General features: G+C 45.6%; 1 protein-coding gene across 1 annotated transcript in view; it reads right to left on the reverse strand.

Annotated features, from left to right (window-relative positions):
* The window catches only part of LOC137542565 (opioid growth factor receptor-like), a 53,513-nt gene extending 33,590 nt beyond the window's left edge, over positions 1-19,923 (reverse strand). The window contains exons 1-4 of the mRNA XM_068264587.1: positions 19,808-19,923; positions 10,643-10,690; positions 4,643-4,693; positions 2,215-2,269 (exon numbers count right to left, since the gene is read on the reverse strand). Coding sequence (XP_068120688.1) covers positions 2,215-2,269; positions 4,643-4,693; positions 10,643-10,684 — 148 coding nt within the window. The 5' untranslated portion in view covers positions 10,685-10,690; positions 19,808-19,923. The remainder of the gene's footprint in view (positions 1-2,214; positions 2,270-4,642; positions 4,694-10,642; positions 10,691-19,807) is intronic.
* Positions 19,924-24,890: the final 4,967 nt, after the last annotated feature.

Consider the following 24,890-nt stretch of genomic DNA (forward strand, 5'->3'; position numbering starts at 1 on the left):
CCATGACACCCTGGTGTTCCCTCAGAAAATGCTTTGATACACTGGAAACCTGGGTGACATATGTTTCTTTCCTAAGGCACCTACCTGGTCCACTGTAGTGCTCTGAGATATGTTGTCTCAGGGGACGGTAGTACACCCCACGTACTGCAGACCACAAGCAAGGCAGGTGATGAGATAAACAACATTACTAGAATTGCAGTTAATGTATGGTTTCATTTCAAATCTCTCACTTTTTGAGATAGAAAAAAAACGCGGGAGATTTTTTCTACCTCAAAAAGTGAGAGATTTGAAATGAAACAATATATTATATTGTCCCCCCCCCCTCTTTTTTTTCCTTTTCATCTTCACAGATGTCTGCAGTGTTCTGTTATTTGGACATCATATATTATGTATTACACAGTTTTGATGCCTAACCATGTCATCTCTGGTTTTTTAAGCTATTGAATTTTATATAATGGCTTTGCCATATTTTTACATGTAATATTTGTATATGTCTCTTTAAGAGGGGTAGCCATGCCCTTTGTGGGCGGGCACTCGATTACTTAAACTTGTGATGGATTTGTGTATGCTGGCTATGATTAAGGAGCCTCTTAGAGCTCCGATACACGTCAGCTTTGTATGTGTTTACTGATGTGCTAATAAAGTTGAAGAAAAGTTTTTACTCAGCCTCGGTGTAGCGGAATACCCTTTTTTTTGCCTATATGCAGACAGGAGCTTAAAACCAGCGACAGACAGGTAAAGTATACTGCACCGGGGGGAAATGTTAAATTAGGGGCGGCAGCGCTGGGGTTTCCGTCTGGTTCATCACTCGTCCCAATATCACACGCCTTTACCGCCACATACCCAATCCAGCAAGTCAGCCCTACATCTTGCAGCATGTCCGGTCAATACATGTGACCAATTTCAGGCTGAAACTGGTTGCATCATCGTTCGCGCATGCTCTTGGCAGCACCAGTATTCATCCGATCCCATTATAATAATCGAATCGTGTGGTCGATCATCCGCCAAGTCGCCAGATGTATGGCCACCTTTAGTTGACCAGCTGGCTGGGGAAAGTGCATTAACATTTTGCAGTTGGAAACTTTTAAAAGAAGATTTTTAAAAAAAATATATAAATGTTATTCTTATTTCATGCTTAATCTAATAATAGATATCGATCTCATAGTCCCCAAGGTGCTTTAAACCTTGCACAATCTGGACCCCTAACTAGGATGTCAAGATAGAGATCTTATAGCATACTCGAGGTAACATGAGACATGATGAGATAGACATGTGCATGTACAGTGCCAAGTTTACAAATAACTAGGCTGTTTCTTCTTTTTCTGCCTGAAAGCATTAACTTTTAGGTTTTCAAGTGACAGTTTCTCTCCAGTGTGGACCTGATTGCACCTGATATCCTAGGCTTACAGTCCTAATCAGTGCTTTGATGGGCTTTGTGGGACAAATAGGTAACTGTATTGATGTGTGTATCCTTTAAAGTGGACCTGAACTCTTGCACAAGACAGAAGAAAACAGAATAAATGTACCCTGTATGTATTGAAAGAGTGTAGCCTGTCTAATTCCCCACTCATCTGTGACTAATCACCACTGTAATTTGATCTCTCAGCTGTGTCAGCTGGCTGCCTCCAATGAGCAGCTATTTTGTAAATGTTAATACTGAATCCAGAATGTTAACCCTATGTCTGCTTCCATGAAAGAAGGACGTAGAAACACTGCAGCTTTATCACATGATTGGTATCAGCTGTAACAAAGGAATGTTTTTCTTTAAAGGATATTATGCTGCTGCTTATATTTAGAGCAGAGAGGAAGTTTTCTGTTCAGGTCCGCTTTAACCTATTCCGGATGCAGCCTGCTGCGTCATGTACGCCCTGTCTGCAATCACTTATCTCTGCCAGGACGTAGATTTCAACAGACCAGTTCCGATTGCTTGTGCCATGATCGCACTTCCCTGTGACGGACAGAAGTCGATTTCATTGGCTCCTGACCCTATGATTGCTGTGAACCAATCATAGTGGGCATAGAGTAAAAAATAAAAAAACGTTTAGATTCTTATGGGGCCAGAGCCACACAGTCCACAACAGGATAAAAGAAGCAGAAAAAATACTAATAATAATAAATAAATAAATGCAGCATTTATATAAAAAAGAAATACATTTTGCCTGTAAATACACATGCAAGAAGCCTGGTCATATAAAACCTTTCCTCAGGACTGACCGTTAGGTTGAAAAGGTATCTCATTTCGGTAGAACCGCACATTGGGCATTAATTCCTGCAAGGAAAAATTATAACTGCGTTAGTTAGGTTCTCTTGGGATGGTGACCAATCAATGACATAAGTGACTCCTAATTCCTGTAGTGGATGCATTGAGAATTGTCTTACAGGGCACCAGTGGCGTACCTAGGGCATTTGGCACCTGGTGCTGGGTATTAAAAGACACCCCCCCCTTTAAAAAAATGGGCGTGGCCACAACCGGGGAAAAAATGGGGCGTGGTCATGACCACATGAGGGCGGAGCTAACTGTAATTTAAAGTATTAGCTAGTATAGTTGCCCCCAGTATAGCTGCCCCAGTGAAGCTAGTATAGTTGCCCCCAGTATAGCTAGTATAGTTGCCCCCAGTATAGATAGTATAGTTGCCCCCAGTATAGATAGTATAGTTGCCCCCAGAGCTGCCCCAGTATAGATAGTATAGTTGCCCCCAGTATAGCTAGTTTAGTTGCCCCAGTATAGTTGTCCCCAGTATAGCTAGTATAGTTGCCCCCAGTATAGCTGCCCCCAGTATAGCTAGTATAGTTGCCCCCAGTATAGCTGGTATAGTTGCCCCAGTATAGCTAGTATAGCTGCCCCCAGTATAGCTAGTATAGATGCTCCCAGTATAGCTAGTTTAGTTGCCCCCAGTATAGCTAGTATAGATGCCCCCAGTATAGCTAGTTTAGTTGCCCCCAGTATAGTTGCCCCCAGTATAGATGCCCCCAGTATAGTAGCCCCCAGTATAGCTAGTTTAGTTGCCCCCAGTATAGCTAGTATAGATGCTCCCAGTATAGATGCCCCCAGTATAGCTAGTTTAGTTGCCCCCAGTATAGTTGCCCCCAGTATAGATGCCCCCAGTATAGTAGCCCCCAGTATAGCTGCCCCCAGTATAGCTAGTTTAGTTGCCCCCAGTATAGCTGCCCCCAGTATAGCTAGTATAGATGCCCCCATTATAGCTAGTTTAGTTGCCCCCAGTATAGCTGCTCCAGGAGGGGGGAAGCAGCGCTGGAAGGAGGGGTGACAGGGATAGCGGCGGGGAGGGGAGAAAGATCCCCCCCTCCCTCAACTGGGTCCCCTCCTTCCGCCTCTCTTCCCCTCCAAATGACAGCGGGGGCAGCGGGCAACTTAGAGTAAGGGCGGGCGGGCGGGCAGAGACTACTCACTTTACGTCTGGCTGCGTTCCAGCAGCTGGAGCGCTCCGTCGCCGTCACGTGCCTCTTCTCCGCCTCCAATGCGTGTCACAGAATTGGAGGCGAAGAAGAGGCATGTGACGGCGACCCAGCGTTCCAGCTGCTGGAACGCAGCCAGACGTAAAGTGAGTAGTCTCTGCCCGTCCGCCCTTACTCTAAGTTGCCCGCTGCCCCCGCTGTCATTTGGAGGGGAAGAGAGGCGGAAGGAGGGGACCCAGGTGAGGGAGGGGGGGGATCTTTCCCCCCTCCCCGCCGCTATCCCTGTCACCCCTCCTTCTAGCGCTGCTCTTCCCCTGCTGCGGGTGAATGGGGGGTCGTGGCGACACCCCCCTGGCTGGCTGTCACCCGGTGCGCCACGCCCCCCTGCGCCCTATTGTAGGAACGCTACTGGGCACCCCATTTTTCTCCAGGGGGCCATTGCACCGAAAACCAGCCCTGCTCACAGCCAGACACATCCCTTGTTTCATTTTCAAGCCACCATTGTAAAATAATAGTTGGAAGCGAGAAGACAAGCAATCCAGAGGAACCAAAGTTCATTCTCTCGTACATGGAGGAAGAAAAATGTATACATAACACACGCTTCCACTTCCTGTTACCAGACTTAGAAATCAGAGATTTCAAACATGGATTCAAAAGAAAATAAAAACAAAAGGGACAAGCCTCGGGAGCCCACTATGGTGTAGTAAGTTTGGTTAATGGTGGGTTGGTGTGGAAATATGTGAGGTGTTGTGGCTTATTTTTCGACAGAATAAGTCTGCTCCCAATATTTTTGCCTGATGAAGCGGGCTGTTGACCTGTGAAATGCGTTGCAACCCCCCTACCTTTGCTTAGGAGTAAAATAAAATAAATATCATTGCACCAATATCTATATGAAGACTTTGCTGTGGGGAGGTAAAGTCCACCATTACCCTTACCCCCCCCACCCATTTTTATTGTTTTTAAATCAAATGATTTTATTCTTGCTGGCACAAGAAGGCACACAGCAGTCAAATATTGTCCCTCTTTGTATCTGGACATGTTTTTACATGACTAGGTACGTTTTTTATTTTACACAGGTTTGCGGTAAGTGGGTTAAGAACATGTCAACTTGGCATCCACATTCCACTAATCCGCTTTTATTTACACAATCCAGCCTGTAATTTGTGTTTAGTGACTCTAAAAACTAATTAATTTTTTGCAATAGGACCTCGAAGAAGAAACTTACTGGGTAACCATCATCTCTGTAATTTTGCAGGTTCTGCTGTTCCCTGGAATCCTGTAGTGGTAATAGAAGTAAAATGAATAGCACTGTTAGCACAGTATTAGAAAAAATAAAATAAAAAAAACAGATGAAAGGTCAACTCAGTTCAATGTGATATAATATAGGAAGTGCTAAAGGGTATACAACAGTGGGATGAAACTCCATTTTAACTGAAAAAAAATATCTAATAAGAAATTAGATATTTAGCCTTCCTATCCTGTTTTTTTTGTGTTCACTGTCAGATTTAGGAGAAATATGATATAAAAAGAGGTTTCCTTTTAAACAATACCAGTTGCCTGGCAGTCCTGCTGATCTCTTTGGCTGCAGTTGTGTCCAAATCACACACCTGAAACAAGCATGAGGCGAATCCACTCTGACTTCACTCAGAGCACCTGATCTGCATGCTTGTTCAGGGGCTGTGGCTGAACATATTAGAGACACAAGATCAGCAGCAACTGGTACTATTTTAAAAGGAAAAATCCATATCCCTTTTCAGTTTAGGTTCCCTTTAAGCTGCATGGAATACATTTTAGATGCAGTATACATGGCATGACAGCTTTCCAAGCTACTCATAAGGAATCACCCTGGTGACCACCTGTATTAGCCATCTGAGCATCACCAGATATATTCACCAGACATAATCAGCTCCGTCACACAGGGGCGTAGCTAAGGAGCTATGGGCCCCGGTGCAAGTTTTACATTGGGCCCCCACAAGCACTGTTTACATAACAATTGATACGGCGCACCAAAACCTGCCAAAGTCAACCACAGTGTCAGAGGTGCAAAAAGGGGATGGGGAACAGCTTGTTAATGATTACAACTATTATTATTACCAGCACAGGACCAATAGAGAGCTAATACTGTGTCTAAGGGAGGGCCCCATGGGGCCCCGATGCGGTCACAACCTCTGCAACCCCTATTGCTACGCCACTGCCGTCACAGCTTTTGCATCTAGACAGTTTTGGGCAAAAGTAAGGATCGATTTGATCCTCAAATTTCTTTCCCGCTATGTAATTACCGTACAACTTTTCAGTTACATTCAAAAATTGTTACACTAGTTCCAGCAACATTCACATAATGAAGTGATAGGGAGATGGATTTAATTTTTTTGTCAATTCTTACCATAATCCTTCTACATTATTTTCTCTTCATTTCAGCAATTATTTTTACCCCGTCTATGGCAAGAGGTGTGAAGAACGAATAGAGGAGTTGAGAGACTTTTAAAGCTATGGGCAGTGGTGAGGTGGGGTTGGTGAATGCGAGGATATGCACATTGCTATCTATTCTGATATAACAAGGGGATGGGAAAGAAAAATTAGATTAAATATTGCCAACATTTTCCATTTTCGTATTCCTTTAGGAACTGGATCAATTAGTTCTCTGTGCAGAATCGGTATCTGTTGAAAAGGACGCCAGGGCTGCCTGGGTAAAAAGGGGCTTCTATAATTTCAATGTTATTAGCTTTGATTAATGGCTATAAGCAGTGAAAAGAGCGGCCGTTATTTTATATCGGCTATATTTAGGTGCCTGCTCTTTTTTCAGCTATATATTTTCAACCAAAATTATGCGGCTATGCTTTCCCCAGAAATAAATTGCCTATATTTTGCTGCTATAATTTTTAGCTATATTTTCCCATCAACTTCTCATCTGTATTTTCTATTATTAACATTGCGTCTATATTGCTATAATTTTCGGCAATACTTTCCCATCATTTTTTAGTCTCTAGTAACATTTTGTTAATATGTTCTCAAGAAAATTATGCGCTACATTTTCCCTACACACCAAATACTGCTTATATCCTTCAAAAATCGCGGCTACAACAATCCCACTGAATACCATGGTTAAGGATAGGAACCAGCATGGCGGGTTAGGCATGGGGACAAATTATAGGAATCCACTTCTCAAAGTGCATATCAATTTTATTGTTCCAAGGTACATAGAAAAACCCCCATACTCAACTCCCTCCCCCCTAAAAACAATGCCAACTTCAAGAGGAGTGAACGTATAAGCCGCCGGTTAGGAGGGTAGTATGATGATAAAAAGGGCTGTGAAACGCCCCCTCTCTAGATCCACAGCACTGGCACTGAGGAAGCCCACATGACGTAGTGGGCGTAACGCGTATGCAGGCGTGGCTACTAGCCGTCTGGGAGTGAGCATGGAAGCTCGGCGTCCTCCCGTCCGCTCGTGCAGATAATTCTGGCCGGCCAGGGAAGACTTCCCCGTGATCCACAGTACCAGCAAGTGTGGCAGCGTATACTGTGGGACTTCGCAGATACAAGCCTGTTTGGACCTTAAGGTGGATGAGCACGAGGAATGAAGAGGTGGTGAGTGCTGCCCGGCAGCGTTGAATTGAAAGGACACTGTTTGAAATAAATGCGAGCGTGATCACGCTGTGATAGCGCAGTACAAGCAGGACATGTCTTGGATATGGTTACAAGGAGCAGATCCTTATGTGGATTGAGGTTGTTCCAAGCAGCATTGCAGAAGAACAGTGTTAGCTGTGCTGTAATTAAAGGACTGGTTCTCACATGAAGAACTGTGATTCCATTAGTCACGCTGTTTCCAGCAATTCAAATCACCTTAATCCCTGGCCAAGGACAGTGTGTGTATGAGTGTGGAGTGAGGTATGCAAGGAGCGCTCCTCTTGAAGTTGGCATTGTTTTTAGGGGGGAGCCGGGAGGGAGTTGGGTATGGGGGTTTTTCTATGTACTTTGGAACAATAAAATTGATATGCACTTTGAGAAGTTGATTCCTATAATTTGTGCACATTGATCATTGGTTCAGCTGCTCCCCCTTTTGGGGTTTGTGCTTCATTAATTACCAGTTCACCGGTATTATTATCTTGCTATCGGGTTAGGCATTAGGGCCAGTGTTGCCAACCAACATTTTTTTTTACCTGACAAAGATCAAAACATTTTACTGACTGAACTTTTTTTTTTTTTTACTAACGTTTGATATTACTGACATTAAATTAACCACTTTATCCACCGCTACAGTATATTCTACATCTGATGTGACTTAATCTAAGTCACAAGGACGTAGATATACGTCCTGTAGCTGAAGCAGTGCTGTGCAGGATTGGGCTTGTTCCTATGCACACCTCCAGCACTATCTGATGCAGCACTAATTGGGGAAAGGGATTATATGTTCCATAACCCAAGAAGATTGATTTTGACCATTAAAAATACTTTCATTTGCTCAGTTCATAGTGAAAAATACACTCTGTAGCATTCATTCAGAATCAAATATCTTCACCATAAATTGTGACAGGAACATAAATCTAAGTTTTGTGATAAATGGTAGAAATAGCTGAACAAAATTAGTGTTTTTTTATCTACAGTAATGCTTTTTATTTTTAAACCGGAATTGGTAAAACTGAGAAATGATGTGTTTCTTTTCTATTTTTTTCCTCTTTTTCCTAATAAAATGCATAGAAAACAAAATTGTTTGAGGGAAAAATTGCCATACAATGAAAGCCTAGTTTGTCACAGACTGCAAGGGCCGGTCCGCGGACGGGCCAATTAATCGAGTCAGAAATCCTCTCACACTGTCATTTTGCTCATCACGAAGCATAACCTGACTTCGCAAGTTGATGAACTGACTAGCGGAGGGCGTTCGGACGCCAAAGGATTCACCACACACATACAATTCAAAGATCTGCCACCAAGCGGGTTACACAGCCCGCTACTGTACTTATGCTAATACTTTGAGAACGCTCTGTTAACCCCTTGCAGTATGCAGGAATCTGGGTCAGATCTGAATATCTGAGCCGGGTTCACGCATACGGGTTATACATGTACACTTCTATTAAACACAGGGTAGCGGTTTCAGGAGAATAGGTACGATTGTGTATGTTCAGCAACAGGTCTTAACCGCTAAACGAATTTTTAAACGTTTAATAACAAAAATGCATTACATACATTTATATACACTAATTAACATATACACACAAAGCTTAAAAATAAAAGGGATAAAATCAGAAAGTTCTTACTTTAGTTACGGCTGAGCAGTCCATTTGGAGAATGAAGAAAAAGAGTCCAGTTTAAATGAGCATTAAGAGTCCTTGGAAAAATGCATGCGTTCGGTCCTCCTGTGGAACGCATGCTCGAAGCTCTTCTTTAGCAGATGAAATGATGAAGGACAATGCGGGCTCTGCTGGCCCCAGATTTATACAATCTTAGAATTGGGGCTGGATTATCTCCAAACTAGGTGGGGGGAAGGCGGGGTTATCTCCTGGCAGCAAGGTTGCCGCCCCCAGAACGCAGAGCAAAAAATGTAGCATTTATTAATCATCTGTGTGACTCCGCCCCAGATTGGCGTATCACAAATCCAAGACTACATTCATAAGCGGCCTGCGACCCTGTATCACATGAGGCTACACATGCCTATTCTATCGTGTTCGGTCTGTGCAGGCTGAATAAAGCAGTTTCCCGACTGACCCCTGACAGTTGGAAAATTGTAATTCGGGTGGATGACAGAACTGGTTTATCGGGGTATCTAAAAAATGTATTTTTTGTCTTTCTATGACAAGCCTATGTTGAATTACAAATACATTAAACTTCTCTTTGCTTGAGTGTAAGATTTTGGAGGGAGCTTTTATCTCAGCCAGTTCGATCTGGCTTTGGAGAGGGGCTGTCAGCACCAAGTGGTCTCAGCAGGAGGTTCAGCCACGTGTGAAATTCCTCTGTATACTATCAGGACACTGGGGAAGTGGGTGAGGGGTTTTTGCTGTCATTGGGAATGAAGCGCAAGGAAAGACATTTGTTTCAATCTACACAGGACTGACAGTAATGGGGCTGGACCATTACGCAAGTCGTTGGCGATTACGCAAAACTTTCCGTAATGTTCATCACATAGTTCGTCGTGAAAAAAAACATATATATTTCATTTAGGTGTCATAAATAGGGATAAGGCTATTACTGGTTAAATAGGGACATAGCTAAAATGTAAAAACTGCTCTGGTTCATAAGAAACAAGGTCTGGATGTAAAGTGGTTAAAGATGTCAGACACGCGCCCTGCTTGAAATACACCGGCAACCACGTGTTATGCAAGTGAAGAAAAAATAATGCAGCAACATCAGCGGACACCACTGCATGGTTGGGGGTACATCTACATTACGGGGGACTGGGAGTTTCTGTCGCATTCATCAATTACGATTATCGCATGGCATTACTGCAGGGTTAGGCACCACCATGGGTTTAGGTTAGGCGCCAGGGGATCTAAGGGTTATGAACCACCATAGGGAGGTTAAGGTTAGGCGACATGGGGGGTTAAGGTTAGGCAACATTATGGAGAGGTTAAGCTTAGGCACTAGTCTACCATGGGGGGTTAAAGGGAATGTCCAAGCAAAATAAAAAAATTAGTTTCACTTACCTGGGGCTTCTACCAGCCCCATGCAGCCATCCTGTGCCCTCGTAGTCACTCACTGCTGCTTCAGTCCCCAGCTGGCAGCTTGCCGACCTCAGAGGTCGGCGGGACGCATTGCGTACATTTTTACGCATTCCCGCTAGTGCAGGAACATTAACACATACATTTTTACGCATTACTGGTTCAATGCGTAAATTTTTACGCATTGAACCAGTAATGCGTAAAAATGTATGTGTTTATGTTCCTGCACTAGCAGGAATGCGTAAAAATGTACGCAATGCGTCCCGCCGACCTCTGAGGTCAGAAAGCTGCCAGCGGGGGACTGGAGCAGCAGTGAGTGACTACGAGGGCACAGGATGGCTGCATGGGGCTGGTAGAAGCCCCAGGTAAGTGATACTCATTTTTTTATTTTGCTTGAACCTTCCCTTTAAGGTTATGATTAGTGTTATATTCTAATAGTGGCTACATCTGCTGCCTTTTGTAAATGGCATCACACTCATTGACTACAAACAGGCACATTTTTATAAACAAAATCACATTTTTTGAGTATATCTGGTAACCTTTTTTCTAGGCTTTCTTTTGGAAGATGCACTCACTGGGTGGCCACGTCTGTATCTCTGCAAGTCCCTCGCTGCCATGGTAAACTACAGAGTTAAAAAAATAAAATGAATAGGTGTTATATATCTCAAGTAGTTTAGTTGCTCAAAGTGGTTAGAGAGAACTTTACAGAGCACATGAAAGCTAACCTGGTATGGTGTGTAATCAGGGGCGCCTCTAGCCATTTTGTCACTCCAGGCAAGAAAACCTGTGGCGCCCCCCCCCCCCCCCCATGAAAATAATCTTAAAGTACCCCTGACCCAGACCTTGGTCCCGATATTTTTAATATCGTTAACGTTATTGGTGCTGTGTGACTAGCACACAGCACCATCCTCGCCCTCCTGTGCCCCCTGTAGACCCCATTCTGCTCAGTCGTAATCTTCGACTGAGCAGAACTTCAAATATGGACGGGGAGAAATTGGCAGTTCCTCGTCCCCTCTGCCCATCCATAATGCAGCCCCCTCCACCTGCCGCTCTGGTTCCACTTATGAACCACTGCACACAGCGGGCTGCGGAGCTGGACTGTGTGCGGACTTGTGATTATTGAGGTCGGATATCCTTTCAACCTCTATCACCACAAGGCCGCACACAGCACAGCTCCCCTGTGCGCTGTCTGCAGCAGATCATAACGGGAACTAAAGCGGCAGGTGGAAGGGGCTGAGTTGAGCACGGGCACAGGGAGGAAGAACTGCCACTTCCTCCCTGCCCATATGTGATGTCAGAACGGGGGCCGCAGGGAGTGCTGGAGGTGGGAGGATGACGCCGTTTGCTAGTCACACAGCACCAGGGAGGAAAACATATTAAAAATACTGGCGTCAGGGGTACATTAATGCTGCAATGTTTCACCATAAATCATAATGCTGCAATGTTAAATCTTAATGCAGCAATCTTTCACCAAAAAATAATGGTAACGTGCAGTATACGTTACCTGTCTGTGTCCACCAATGGCTCCGTCTCCGCACTGCCTCACATACACACGCCCCGCGTGGTTACCAGCGTATATGTGGGTGCCTGTGTGATGTCACATACACACCCACGTATACGCCGGCAACCACGTAGGGCACATGTATGTGAGGCAGAGCAGAGATGGACACTGCCAGGTAACCTATACTGAAAAGGGCACCTGGGGACACAATTTACATTAGGGGACAGCGTCGGGCGGTCAAATGCGGCGTCACAAGACCAATTCCTGATCATTTTCAGCATGAAATTGATCGGGAATCAGACTGTGGTGTATGGGCAGCTGACAGATCTCTCTCTGATCAGATTCGTTCAGAGAGAAATCTGTCTCTTGGTTGATCTGCCTATCATGGCTAGATGTATCATGGGCACCCAGAGCGAAGTCCTAGATAACTGCTTTAACTTGTGTGCCCTTTTTCATCTCCCCCACCCTTCCCCCCACTGTTAGCATGTATGCAGCTATTTATTGCTTCCCCTCCCCCCCAGCACATGACGGTCAGCGAGGGTATTTATCAGGAGTAAGGATCTCCTGGCAGCAGCAGAGCTGATAAGAGCAGGGGTCAGGGGATGTGTGTCAGTCTCCAGACAGGCAGCTTTGCGCTGTGAGCTGCTCAGAGCTGTGTATACCAGCATCGTTCTGCTGCTCACGTTACAATGCCGATATACACAGCTCTGGGTGCACAGCTGCCTCCTCCTCCTCTCTCCTCTGCAGGGATCAGCATTGCTGTGCTGATCCCATTCTCCCCCCTAGAGCTCACCTCTGCCAGCTGGTCACACACTCAGGGGGACACAGGGGAAGCATGGTGGATGGGTCAGACAGCGGGAAGCCCAGCCTGCCCAGGGACCCGAACTTCTGGCTGGTGGGTGGGCGGAGTTAGAGGCGGCACCGCATGCACGCAGTAAACAAATCGTGCGGCTGCTGCTAGGAGAGGGGCGGGACAGGGGATTAGGAGGCGGTTGAGTGGGTGGGACTCTAGGGATTTCCTGGCTGCAAGTCTATTGGCTGGGCCTGGGCGGGGGGGGCGTGGATACAAGCGGCAGAGCACGTGGTGTAAATAAACCACGATCAGAGCAGCCGCAGCTGATTGTAATAGGGCCGATCAGCCTCCCCCGCAGCAGCGCGCCCCCCTTCCTTCATGCCGCTCCAAGCAGCTTCATGCCGCTCCAAGCAGCTGCCTTTAGTGCCAGTGGCTGTAGGCGCCCCTGTGTGTAATGTGTTCAAACCAACAGTGTAATGTGTTCAAACCAACTGATCATAAAGGATTTGGGCACAGACTCCTCGAAGGCAGTCAGGCGTACTGTCCTTGACTCCTAATATCTATATTGTCTGTATTGTATGGTCTGTGTCTGTCCTGCCAAGTCAAATTCCTTTTATGTGCAAACTTGTTTGGCCAAATAAAATTGATTCGGATTCTAAACCTGATTCTCCAAGTACCTCTTAACTGGAGTAAAATCTATTAAGTTGTTAAACTCAAACTGGAAGTTTGCATGCGTCCAGTTTGAGCCTCTCTAATGCAAACGGATGTACAGGCACGTCCTGGTAATCAGCAGTGGGTGCACGTGTGTGTGCCGCTCGTTTATGGAGGTACTTACACATGGGAGATTGGTGAATGGGAAGATGTGTTCCCTGAGACAATCAAAGTGCCTGGGAATGAATGAACATGACTCCAATCAGGAGCCATGTTCATTTATACGAATGAAAGTAAAAATAGTGTAAAAAAAAAATGTTCAAACACTTCCTGGTAATCCAGGATAGTGTATAGCACCATTTGGTGGCCAAAAAGTACAATTAAAAATTCATACTTTGATAGTTTAAAAAAATACAGTTATCTTATGCATCTTTTTTAAAGTGTGCCTGAGACAGGGGTGGGGGAAAAAACTCATACATACTTGCATACAGGCTTGCTTCAGCCTCTATGAGAGCCTTTGGCTCCCTTGCCGTCCTCCCAGGTCGCCTCGATCCACCGCTAGGGCTCTCTGAAGTTTCTTTATTGGGGGCGCATGTGCAGTTCAGCTGCTCTTTCTGGGCCATTGTACACCCATCACCAGGAGCATTCCGCAAATGTGCAGTAGTACTGCCCAGACGCTGTACGTTCCTGGTGACGGGAGAGCAATGGGGGCTCACACGCACAGCCGAGCCACTCGTGTGCAGTAGGCCCGGATGGGAGACACTTCAGAGGATTCTAGTGGCGGAACGAGAATGACCGGGAGAACAGCAAGGGAGCCAAAGGTCTCAAAGGGGCTAAAGGAAGCCCCAGGTATGTATGAATTTATCCCCCACTGCCATCTAAGGTTCCCGTTAATATATATTAATTAATATGTCGTTAGGATATATTCCTGATATCTTTGCAAACAAGACTTGCAATTATTGCTAGGGTACAGTGAGAAAGCAAAAAACACTATTTCCAAATATTATATTGTCGCCATACATTGTACTAAGAACATAATCTAAATGCTTTGATAGCTAGGGCAAATAAAATAATATAAAATGTATGGGTTTTATATACAGTAGCATAGTTTATTTTAAAGTGACTCTGTAACAAAAATTACAACGTTTTTTCTACCATCCTACAAGTTCCTAAACCTATTCTAATCTGTTCTGGCTCACTGCAGCTCTTTCTACTATAACCATCTCTGTAATAAATCAATGTATCTTTCCCCTGTCAGACTTGTCGGCCTGTGTCTGGAAGGCTGCCAAGTTCTTCAGTGTTGAACTGTTCCTCTATGCACACTCCAGTTTGTGTTTTATTTACATAAGCCAGCAGCTTCTCTGCTATCTTATCAGTGATAGAAGAGAGCTGGATAAAAATCCTCCTCTGGAGGCTGTGAAAGGAGCTGGTCTGTCACATACTGAGGAATTAACGACATAGGCAGAGCTGTCTGCAGGAAGCCTGTAATGTTCAGTGCATGAGAGAAGCTGGGGACAGAAGGTAAACACACACAAGTGATCTCTTGAGATTCAGAAGTAAGGCTGTATACAGCCTGCTTGTGTATGAATGTATTTTCTATGTGTGGACATGCTGTACATCAACCTACTTCCTGTTTTGGTGGCCATTTTGTTTGTTTATAAACAAACTTTTTAAAACTGTTTTTGACTACTTTTAATTAGGGATGAGCGTAATGACCTAATTACGAATTTCCGAAATTTCGCGAAATTACTACAATTACGATTTTAGCAGTAATCGAAATTTCGTAATTTTCGCAAATTACGCAAATTTTCGTAATTACGAAATTTAGTATTTTAAAGTTTGCAAAGGTTTCTATCCCTCTAGATGCCTTCGTAATCGAAATTTCACTCCCGTAATGACGAATTTCGTGTCTCCAACCGAAATTTTACTGTTTCAGGTTTGTAAGGGTTTCTATCCCTCTAGATGCCTAAAATGAATAGCATAGCACAGCCAGCCAGCCAGCCGCCTCCTCCTCCTCCTCCTCCTCCTCCTCCTCCCCCTCTCTCTCTCTCTCTCTCTCTCTCTCTCTCTCTCTCTCTCTAGTACTGTAGTATCTGTAGATCTGTAGTACTTCAAAACCATACTCACATTCATGACATGTCCAGGGATCAAACCCAGGCCAACCACATGGAAGACAGCTATGCTCACCACCATACCACCAAACACACACTAAATAGACTGCTAACCTAAATCTTACTTGTAGACAGTCATATGAGACACATGCTGGGTGCAGGGCTTTGTGATTGGACCATGCGATAGAGTGAGGTGCAAAAATGAAATCATGCCTAGCAGAGGATGGTTTCACAGTGCTAAATGCTAGGCTGGCTGTGGTGCAATTGGTTAGTGTGTCTGGCTGGTAACAGCAAGGTTACAGGTTCAATTCCATCCAGGCATGTCTTTTCCTTTTGCGTTCAACAGTTGTCCAAACAGAGCCAACAGAGCCCCAGATAGCCATGTAGAGTTAGGTCACAGCTAGCCTGGCTGTGGTGCAATTGGTTAGTGCGTCTGGCTAGTAACAGCAAGGTTACAGGTTCGATTCCATCCAGGCATGTCTTTTCCTTTTGCGTTCAACAGTTGTCCAAACAGAGTCAACAGAGCCCCAGATAGCCATGTAGAGTTAGGTCACTGCTAGCCTGGCTGTGGTGCAATTGGTTAGTGCGTCTGGCTGGTAACAGCAAGGTTACAGGTTCGATTCCATCCAGGCATGTCTTTTCCTTTTGCGTTCAACAGTTGTCCAAACAGAGCCAACAGAGCCCCAGATAGCCATGTAGAGTTAGGTCACAGCTAGCCTGGCTGTGGTGCAATTGGTTAGTGCGTCTGGCTGGTAACAGCAAGGTTACAGGTTCGATTCCATCCAGGCATGTCTTTTCCTTTTGCGTTCAACAGTTGTCCAAACAGAGCCAACAGAGCCCCAGATAGCCATGTAGAGTTAGGTCACAGCTAGCCTGGCTGTGGTGCAATTGGTTAGTGTGTCTGGCTGGTAACAGCAAGGTTTGATTTCATCCAGGCATGTCTTTTCCTTTTGCGTGCGCGCGCTGCGCCATTGAACCCCATGGGGTATTTTGCGTGCGTAAAACTTTACGCATGCAAAACTTTGTGCTCGGTGTTTGGACAACTGTTGAACTCAAAAGGAAAAGACATGCCTGGATGGAATCGAACCTGTAACCTTGCTGTTACCAGCCAGACACACTAACCAATTGCACCACAGCCAGGCTAGCTGTGACCTAACTCTACATGGCTATCTGGGGCTCTGTTGGCTCTGTTTGGACAACTGTTGAACGCAAAAGGAAAAGACATGCCTGGATGGAATCGAACCTGTAACCTTGCTGTTACCAGCCAGACGCACTAACCAATTGCACCACAGCCAGCCTAGCATTTAGCATTGTGAAACCATCCTCTGCTAGGCATGATTTCATTTTTGCACCTCACTCTATCGCATGGTCCATGGTCCAATCACAAAGCCCTGCACCCAGCATGTGTCTCATATGACTGTCTACAAGTAAGATTTAGGTTAGCAGTCTATTTAGTGTGTGTTTGGTGGTATGGTGGTGAGCATAGCTGTCTTCCATGTGGTTGGCCTGGGTTTGATCCCTGGACATGTCATGAATGTGAGTATGGTTTTGAAGTACTACAGATCTACAGATACTACAGTACTACAGAGAGAGAGAGAGAGAGAGGAGGAGGAGGAGGAGGAGGAGGAGGAGGAGGAGGAGGAGGAGGAGGAGGAGGAGGAGGAGGAGGAGGAGGAGGAGGAGGAGGAGGAGGAGGAGGAGGAGGAGGAGGAGGAGGAGGAGGAGGAGGAGGAGGAGGAGGAGGAGGAGGAGGAGGAGGAGGAGGAGGAGGAGGAGTGGCTGGCTGGCTGGCTGGCTGGCTGGCTGGCTGTGCTATTCATTTTAGGCATCTAGAGGGATAGAAACCCTTACAAACCTGAAACAGTAAAATTTCGGTTGGAGACACGAAATTCGTCATTACGGGAGTGAAATTTCGATTACGAAATTGTAAATTACGATTTGAAAATTAATTACGAAATTACGAATTTGGGTCGTAATGTTAAATTTCGCATTCGTAATAAAAGCAGTTCGAAATTTCGAAAATTTCGGCTCATCTCTACTTTTAATGCGGCGGGGAGCGGTGAAATTGTGACAGAGGGTAATAGGAGATGTCCCCTAACACACTGGTATGTTTACTTTTGTGCGATTTTAACAATACAGATTCTCTTTAAAACGATAGAAGATGGAATCTGAGAAACAGGGTATTTTTCCATTTTTTCCTTGTTTTTCCTTCAACAATGCTTCCAGAATAAAGTGATTACGAAAAACAAGATCTAGTTAATTGAGGTGAGATAAGCATAGATAAAGTTATAGTCAGATGAATGGGAGGAGTGCTGATAGGTGAAAATGGTTCTTGGTGGCAAGGGTAAAATAGCTTGTGGGGTGAGGTGGTCACATAAAGCCCATGGTGGGCTGGGCTAGATTATCTTTGATCACCAGTGTCCTGGCACTGCTTGTTGCCATCAGGGTAATTCCTTTCCCCCCCCCCCCCCCCCCCGGTCCTCAGGGCTGATGCTTCCGTTGAGGCAAAGAGGGCAGCTCCAGGGGTCCCCACGACCCCTCTCATGTGGGGACCCAATGTTCACACAGTATGTAGACTGCAGAACAGAAGCAATAGTGAAGCCTTCATGCAGAACACCAGAGAAACACTGTCACAGAGCTGCAGCAAACAAGTGCAATATTTACAGCATTTGGTGCCCTTGAAACTGCTTGCAACAGTTTTCTACTCCTCAGTAACTACACTGATCGCTCATGTCTACTTTTTTAGATGCTCGTGTGAATTAGGCATAGGCAATCATGGTATGACACCTACAATAGGTTTGCTTTAATGTGACCCTGAAGTGACAAGTAACATGATGAGGTAGACATGTATGTAAAGGACTAATCCTGCATAGAACTTGCCTGTGTTCTTTTTTTGCTTTATTTCTCACTGAACGGGTAAATAATCCGAGGCTAGAAATCACACTGCAGAATAACGCTTGCTGATAGCCAATTAAAGGACATGGGTGGACTGGGAGGTGGGAGGACATGACTTGAGTAGAAGGCTAAATGCGCGGCAGCTGAAACTTAGTGCTCCCCGCCCGAGGAAGATCGCGAGAGCCCTCCAGTGGCCACCAATACGGGGGATAGCCCGTGGAAATAATCTATGAGCAATTTTATTAAAGAACTAGTAAAAAGGCCCACCCGTTAAAAACGGGCGCTAGGCCACGACAGCTAAACCCCGGCAATGCGCATACCAATGCGTCCTGCTCATCCGTCTCCCACCACTGTCCGAAGTACAGTATATGCACACAGGGAGATGTTGCTTGCTTGGCAGTTGGAAAAACTGTTATTTCCCACAATGCAATGAGGTTCACAGACAGCAAACTGTCAAGCCTGGAAGCAGCGACACCCACACACAGGGACAGGATGCAGAGACACAGGGGTTTTACTATATGGGATTTGTAAGCGCAATACATTTTATAGTTTTTTTGAAACGGAAACAGTATTATGCTATGGAGGCTTTTTATTTGGAGGTATGTTCACACTAACACACGTGGAAGGGAAAATGGCGGCAGAGTGAACCAGAACAAACCACACAGCTCAGAAACTAATCGAGAGGGTCGGGGGTGACCCAGGAATAACCCCAAGGTGCAACTAAGACCTAACTGGTGCTTTTAGTAGGGGGTGAGTCGTTTCCCTATAGGGTGTGGTGGTGGTCTGGGTATGCCTAATGGTGCCCATACATGGTACAATTTTTTCATATTTTTTGATTAGATAATTTTGTTCAATTATTTTCATTAGATCGAATATAAAGATTTTTCCAACATGTCCGGTTGAATTTTTATTGAAAAAAATGGGACAATCGTTCATTTTTCTTGAGCGAAAAAAAAAATTGTTTTGGACTTTCATTCCATTTAATCGTTTTGGTTAATGGTGTATGAGCACCATGAGAAGCAGGAATATTGGAGAAGTGTACTAATAAGAACTGTGTTGCGCTATTGACTGCATACATCTTACCTGGACTTTTATAACATAGGCGCACCATCCTAATAGAGCTGTAAAATAATACTACCGTGCATTTATTTGATAATAATTAGAGGACACAAAGAGGGTGGCTGAGAAAAACACGTCTGAGTGCGGTACACAGATAAAAATTGAACAAATCATCATTTGTCTTTATGGGAGTAGATAAGGGTAAATAATGACAATACTTAGGAGCATGGGCGTAGCAAACACCCCTGCGACCCCTGCATCGCAGGGGGGCCCAGGAGCTGTGGGGGACCCTCCTCCTCCCTCGCCCCAACCACTAGTGCAGCCAATTAGCAAAAAAACCTCCTTGTTTGTTTACAAAAACTGTGTGCAGGAGCGTGTGTTATTTTCCCTGCTTCCAGACGCTGTTTAACAGCTGAACACTCTCTGCTGCCATTCGCTGGCTCCCGATCACATGACCTGCATGGGGTTTGGGTACCAAGGGGTTCCCATGCTACCATTATTGCAGGGGGGCCCTGTTAAGTTTAGTTACGCCCCTGCTTAGGAGTATACAGTTTTAAATGTAAACATGACCACTTGCAATGTAAACAAGCAACAGATGGTCCCTTTATCAGCACACCAATCCTTCCCTGGAATTTATGTAAAGAAGCAGATAATGACAGTAGCAGTGCAAATGTGGGCATTTCTGCTTCATGTAAGAGAACAGACAGACATTTGTAAATTGGTTTCTTACCGGATAACCAGCGATACAAACACAAGAATTGAGATTGCTCAGATCATGTCGTGTGTGCTCAGAGCCATCACGCCGTGATTGCCACACACAGGAGAAGTCAAAACTTAGTTCTGACGCTTACTGCAGCCTAGCTGTACTAAATGTACTTTCACTTTCATTTCCTGAAAAATACAGACCCTGCCCATTTCCTAAACTCACTGACTTGAAACGCCCAGTTAAAAATTGCTCAGCAAGCTTTAAAGTGAACCCGAGGTGGCACGCAAAGGGGCAGATGGGACAAAGACGCATGTTCCTTAATCCTTGACATGCCTCTATGTTACGTATGTGCTGCTCTCGGGGTCCGTTAAAAATGGCGCCAGTTATCGTAAATAAAAAACGGCGCCCCATAGAGAACCACTATCGCTAGTTATTTTTCGTTTTTGACAGCTAAAAAACGGCGCCGGCTTTAAAAACGATATTTATCGTTTATATTTATATTTGTATTGCTCCCAAACGATATTTTTCGTTTTAACCCTTGCTTTGCTGCCGTTTGGAAAATATCTGCCCGCCGGCTTTAATGTTTAATAGCAAAGCCCCCTTAAAAGCTAAAAACACCAAATTTGCAGGGAATGTTAAGAAGAAAATTGTGAACAAGAGGAAATTTTTTTTTTCAAAAAGACCTTATAGTTTTTGAGAAAATCGATTTTGAATATTCTTCTTCTGACCGTGGGAAAATTAAACGCCCGCTGACTTTAGCGGTTAATAGCAAAGCCCCTTTAAATGCCAGAAACACCAAATGTGTAGGGAATGTTAAGAAGAATAGTGGGAACACGAACAAAAATTTTTTTTTTTCAAAAAGACATAGTTTTTGAGAAAATCGATTTTAAATCTTCAAAGAGGAAAATTTATCTTTTTAAATCGCGTACTGACATTTCCGCGGCGGAAACAATTCCCGCCGACTTTAGCAGTTAATAGCAAAGTCCCCTTAAATCCTAGCAACACCAAATTTGCAGGATATGTTCAAAAGATACTGGGAAACAATATTTAAAAAAAATTTTGGGGTTATGTTCAGAGTGTGGGAAATTTTTTGAAAAAAATGACGTGGGGTCCCCCCTCCCGAGCCTCTGTAACCCCTTGTCTCCCATGCAGGCTGGGATAGCCAGAATGCAGAGCCCCGGCCGACTGGGGCTTCGCACCCTGAGATATACCAGCCCGCATGGTCCATGGTATGGGGGGGCTCTGGGGGGGAGGGGCGGCCAAGCCTCCCCCTTCCCCCCGGAGCCCTTGTCCAATCCATGGACAAGGGGCTCTTCCCCACCTCCGGTGCCCCAGGAGGAGCTGGGGGCGACGACTCCCTGGGGGGGGGGTTCATGGTGGCTTCTGGGAGTCCCCTTTAAGAAGGGGACCCCCAGATGCCCACCCCCCTCCCAGGAGAAATTAGTATAGGGGTACAAAGTACCCCTTCCCCATTTCAACAAAGGGTAAATGAAATAAAAACACAACCACGAGAAAAGTATTTTAATAATCTTAATTAACCACAAATACTTACCTGTACCTTTAAAAAAATGTTCCCACGCCAACATATCCTCGGAAATGATCCAACGAATAACAATATCCTCTTATCTTGCGATCTTCAATTAACTTGATTGAAGATCTCCCACGCCAATTAGAATACTATACCTTACAATGCGTCCAGCGTAGGGACGCATAGCACGGCTCCCGCTGTCCTCCCCGCCTCCTCACCTGTCACCCTCACCTAGCCTGGCACCTGGTGCACCCATGGGTGCCACCCTAGGTGAGGGTGACAGGTGCAGGCAGACGGGGAGAGACAGCGGAGCTGGCAGCTATACGTCTGCACAGGACGCATCCTAAGGTATAGTAACCGGCTCATAAATGAGCCAGTTCTTTTTGTATTGAATCAAATGAATCGATTCATTTATGCGTCCTGTGCGGACGTATAGCTGCCAGCTCCGCTTTCTCTCCCCGTCTGCCTGCACCTGTCACCCTCACCTAGGGTGGCACCCATGGGTGCACCAGGTGCCAGGCTAGGTGAGGGTGACAGGTGAGGAGGCGGGGAGGACAGCGGGAGCCGTGCTATGCGTCCCTACGCAGGACGCATTGTAAGGTATAGTATTCTAATTGGCGTGGGAGATCTTCAATCAAGGTAATTGAAGATCGCAAGATAAGAGGATATTGTTATTCGCTGGATCATTTCCGAGGATATATTGGCGTGGGAACATTTTTTTTAAAGGTACAGGTAAGTATTTGTGGTTAATTAAGATTATTAAAATACTTTTCTCGTGGTTGTGTTTTTATTTCATTTAACCCTTTGTTGAAATGGGGAAGGGGTACTTTGTAACCCTATACTCATTTCTCCTGGGAGGGGGGGTGGGCATCTGGGTGTCCCCTTCTTAAAGGGGACTCCCAGATGCCACCTTGAACCCCCCCCAGGGAGTCGTCGCCCCCACCTCCTCCTGGGGCACCGGAGGTGGGGAAGAGCCCCTTGTCCATGGATTGGACAAGGGCTCCAGGGGGGAGGGGGAGGCTTGGCCGCCCCTCCCCCCAGAGCCCCCCCATACCATGGACCATGCGGGCTGGTATAGCTCAGGGTGCGAAGCCCCAGTCGGCCGGGGCTCCGCATTCTGGCTATCTAAGCCTGCATGGGGGACAAGGGGTTACAGAGGCTCGGGAGGGGGGACCCCACGTCGTCTTTTTTTTTAATTTATTTCCCACACTCAGAACATTAAAAAAATAAAAATTGATACCAAATTTTAAAAAAAAAACGACGTGGGGTCCCCCCCTCCCGAGCCTCTGTAACCCCTTGTCCCCCATGCAGGCTGGGATAGCCAAAATGCGGAGCCCCGGCCGACTGGGGCTTCGCACTCTGAGCTATTACCAGCCCGCATGGTCCATGGTATGGGGGGGCTCCGGGGGGGAGGGGCGGCCAAGCCTCCCCCTCCCCCCTGGAGCCCCTTATCCAATCCATGGACAAGGGGCTCTTCCCCGCCTCCCTTCGCCCCAGGTGGAGGCGGGGGCGACGACTCCCTGGGGGGGGGGGGTTCATGGTGGCATCTGGGAGTCCCCTTTAAAAAGGGGACCCCCAGATGCCCACCTCCCTCCCAGGAGAAATGAGTATAGAGGTACAAAGTACCCCTTACCATTTCCACAAAGGGTTAAATGAAATGAAAACACAACCACGAGAAAAGTCCTTTAATGTTCTAAATTAACCACAAATACTTACCTGTACCTTTAAGAAAAAAATCCCACGCCAATCAGGTCCCACGACAGTATCCTCTATCTTGCGACCTTCTTATACATGTTGATGGAAGATCTCCGCCGCCCCGACGCCACACATACCGCCTCCGCCGCACTGCTCTTAGCTATACTTAGTATAGCTAAGAGCAAAAAAGCATCTTTAAATTTTAGCTCCAATGGTCCCCATTGGTCCCTAACAGACCAATGGGGATCAGGAGGATTCCCATTGGTTGATAAGGAACCAATGGGGAGCCTTGAGCCAAAGTTTAAAGATGCTTTTTTGCTCTCAGCTATAAAGTATATCTGAGAGTGCGTCTATATAGATGCATTAGCGCTAGCTGCCGCTGCCCTCCCTGCCTCCCCCCCACCTGTCACCCTCACCCATGCTGGCACCCAATGCACCCATGGGTGCCAGCATGGGTGAGGGTGACAGGTTGTGAGAGAGGCAGGGAGAGCAGCGGCAGCCAGCGCTAATGCGTCTGATGCACTCTCAGCTATACTTAGTATAGCTGAGAACAAAAAGCATCTTTAAATTTTGGCTCCAAGGCTCCCCATTGGTTCCTTATCGACCAATGGGGATCCTCCTGATCCCCATTGGTCTGTTAAAGAACCAATGGGACCATTGGAGCTAAAATTTAAAGATGCTTTTTGCTCTAAGCTATACTAAGTATAGCTGAGAGCAGTGCGGCGGAGGCGGCGTGTGTGGCGTCGGAGATCTTCAATCAACATGTATCAGAAGGTCGCAAGATAATGGATACTGTCGTGGGACCTAATTGCAGTGGGATTTTTTTCTTAAAGGTACAGGTAAGTATTTCTGAAGATCGCAAGATGGAGGATACTGTCGTGGGACGCAATTGGCTTGGGATTTTTTTCTTAAAAGGTACAGGTAAGTATTTCTGGTTAATTTAGAACATTAAAGGACTTTTCTCGTTATTGCGTTTTTATTTCATTTAACCCTTTATGGAAATGGGTAAGGGGTGCACCCCTATACTCATTTCTCCTGGGAGGGGGGCAGGAATCTGGGTTCCCCTTCTTAAAGGGGACTCCCAGATACCACCATGAACCCCCCCCCAGGGAGTCGTCGCCCCCCACCTCCTCCTGGGGCACCGGAGGTGGGGAAGAGCCCCTTGTCCATGGATTGGACAAGAACTCCGGGGGGGAGGGGAAGGCTTGGCCGCCCCTCCCCCCCTAAGCCCCCCCATACCATGGACCATGCGGGCTGGTATAGCTCAGGGTGCGAAGCCCCAGTCGGCCAGGGCTCCGCATTCTGGCTATCCCAGCCTGCATGGGGGACAAGGGGTTACAGAGGCTCGGGAGGGGGACCCCACATCATTTTTTTCAAAAAAAAATTCCCACACTCTGAACATAACCCAAAAATTTAAATTAAAAAAAAAAATAAATACAATTTTTCAATTTTTTTAAAAAATATTGTTTCCCAGTATCTTTTTAACATATCCTGCAAATTTGGTGTTGCTAGGATTTAAGGGGACTTTGCTATTAACTGCTAAAGTCGGCGGGAATTTTCCGCCGCGGAAATGTCAGTACGCGATTTAAATAGATACATTTTCCTCTTTGAAGATTTAAAATCGATTTTCTCAAAAACTATAAGGTCTTTTTGAAAAAAATTGTTTTCCTCTTGTTCACAATTTTCTTCTTAACATTCCCTACACATTTGGTGTTTCTGGCATTTAAAGGGGCTTTGCTATTAACCGCTAAAGTCGGCGGGCGTTTAATTTTCCCACGGTCAGAAGAAGAATATTCAAAATCGATTTTCTCAAAAACTATAAGGTCTTTTTGAAAAAAAATTTTTTCTCTTGTTCACAATTTTCTTCTTAACATTCCCTGCAAA

Source organism: Hyperolius riggenbachi, chromosome 12 (genome assembly GCF_040937935.1).
Source record: "Hyperolius riggenbachi isolate aHypRig1 chromosome 12, aHypRig1.pri, whole genome shotgun sequence".
NCBI classification, from domain to species: Eukaryota; Metazoa; Chordata; class Amphibia; order Anura; family Hyperoliidae; genus Hyperolius; species Hyperolius riggenbachi.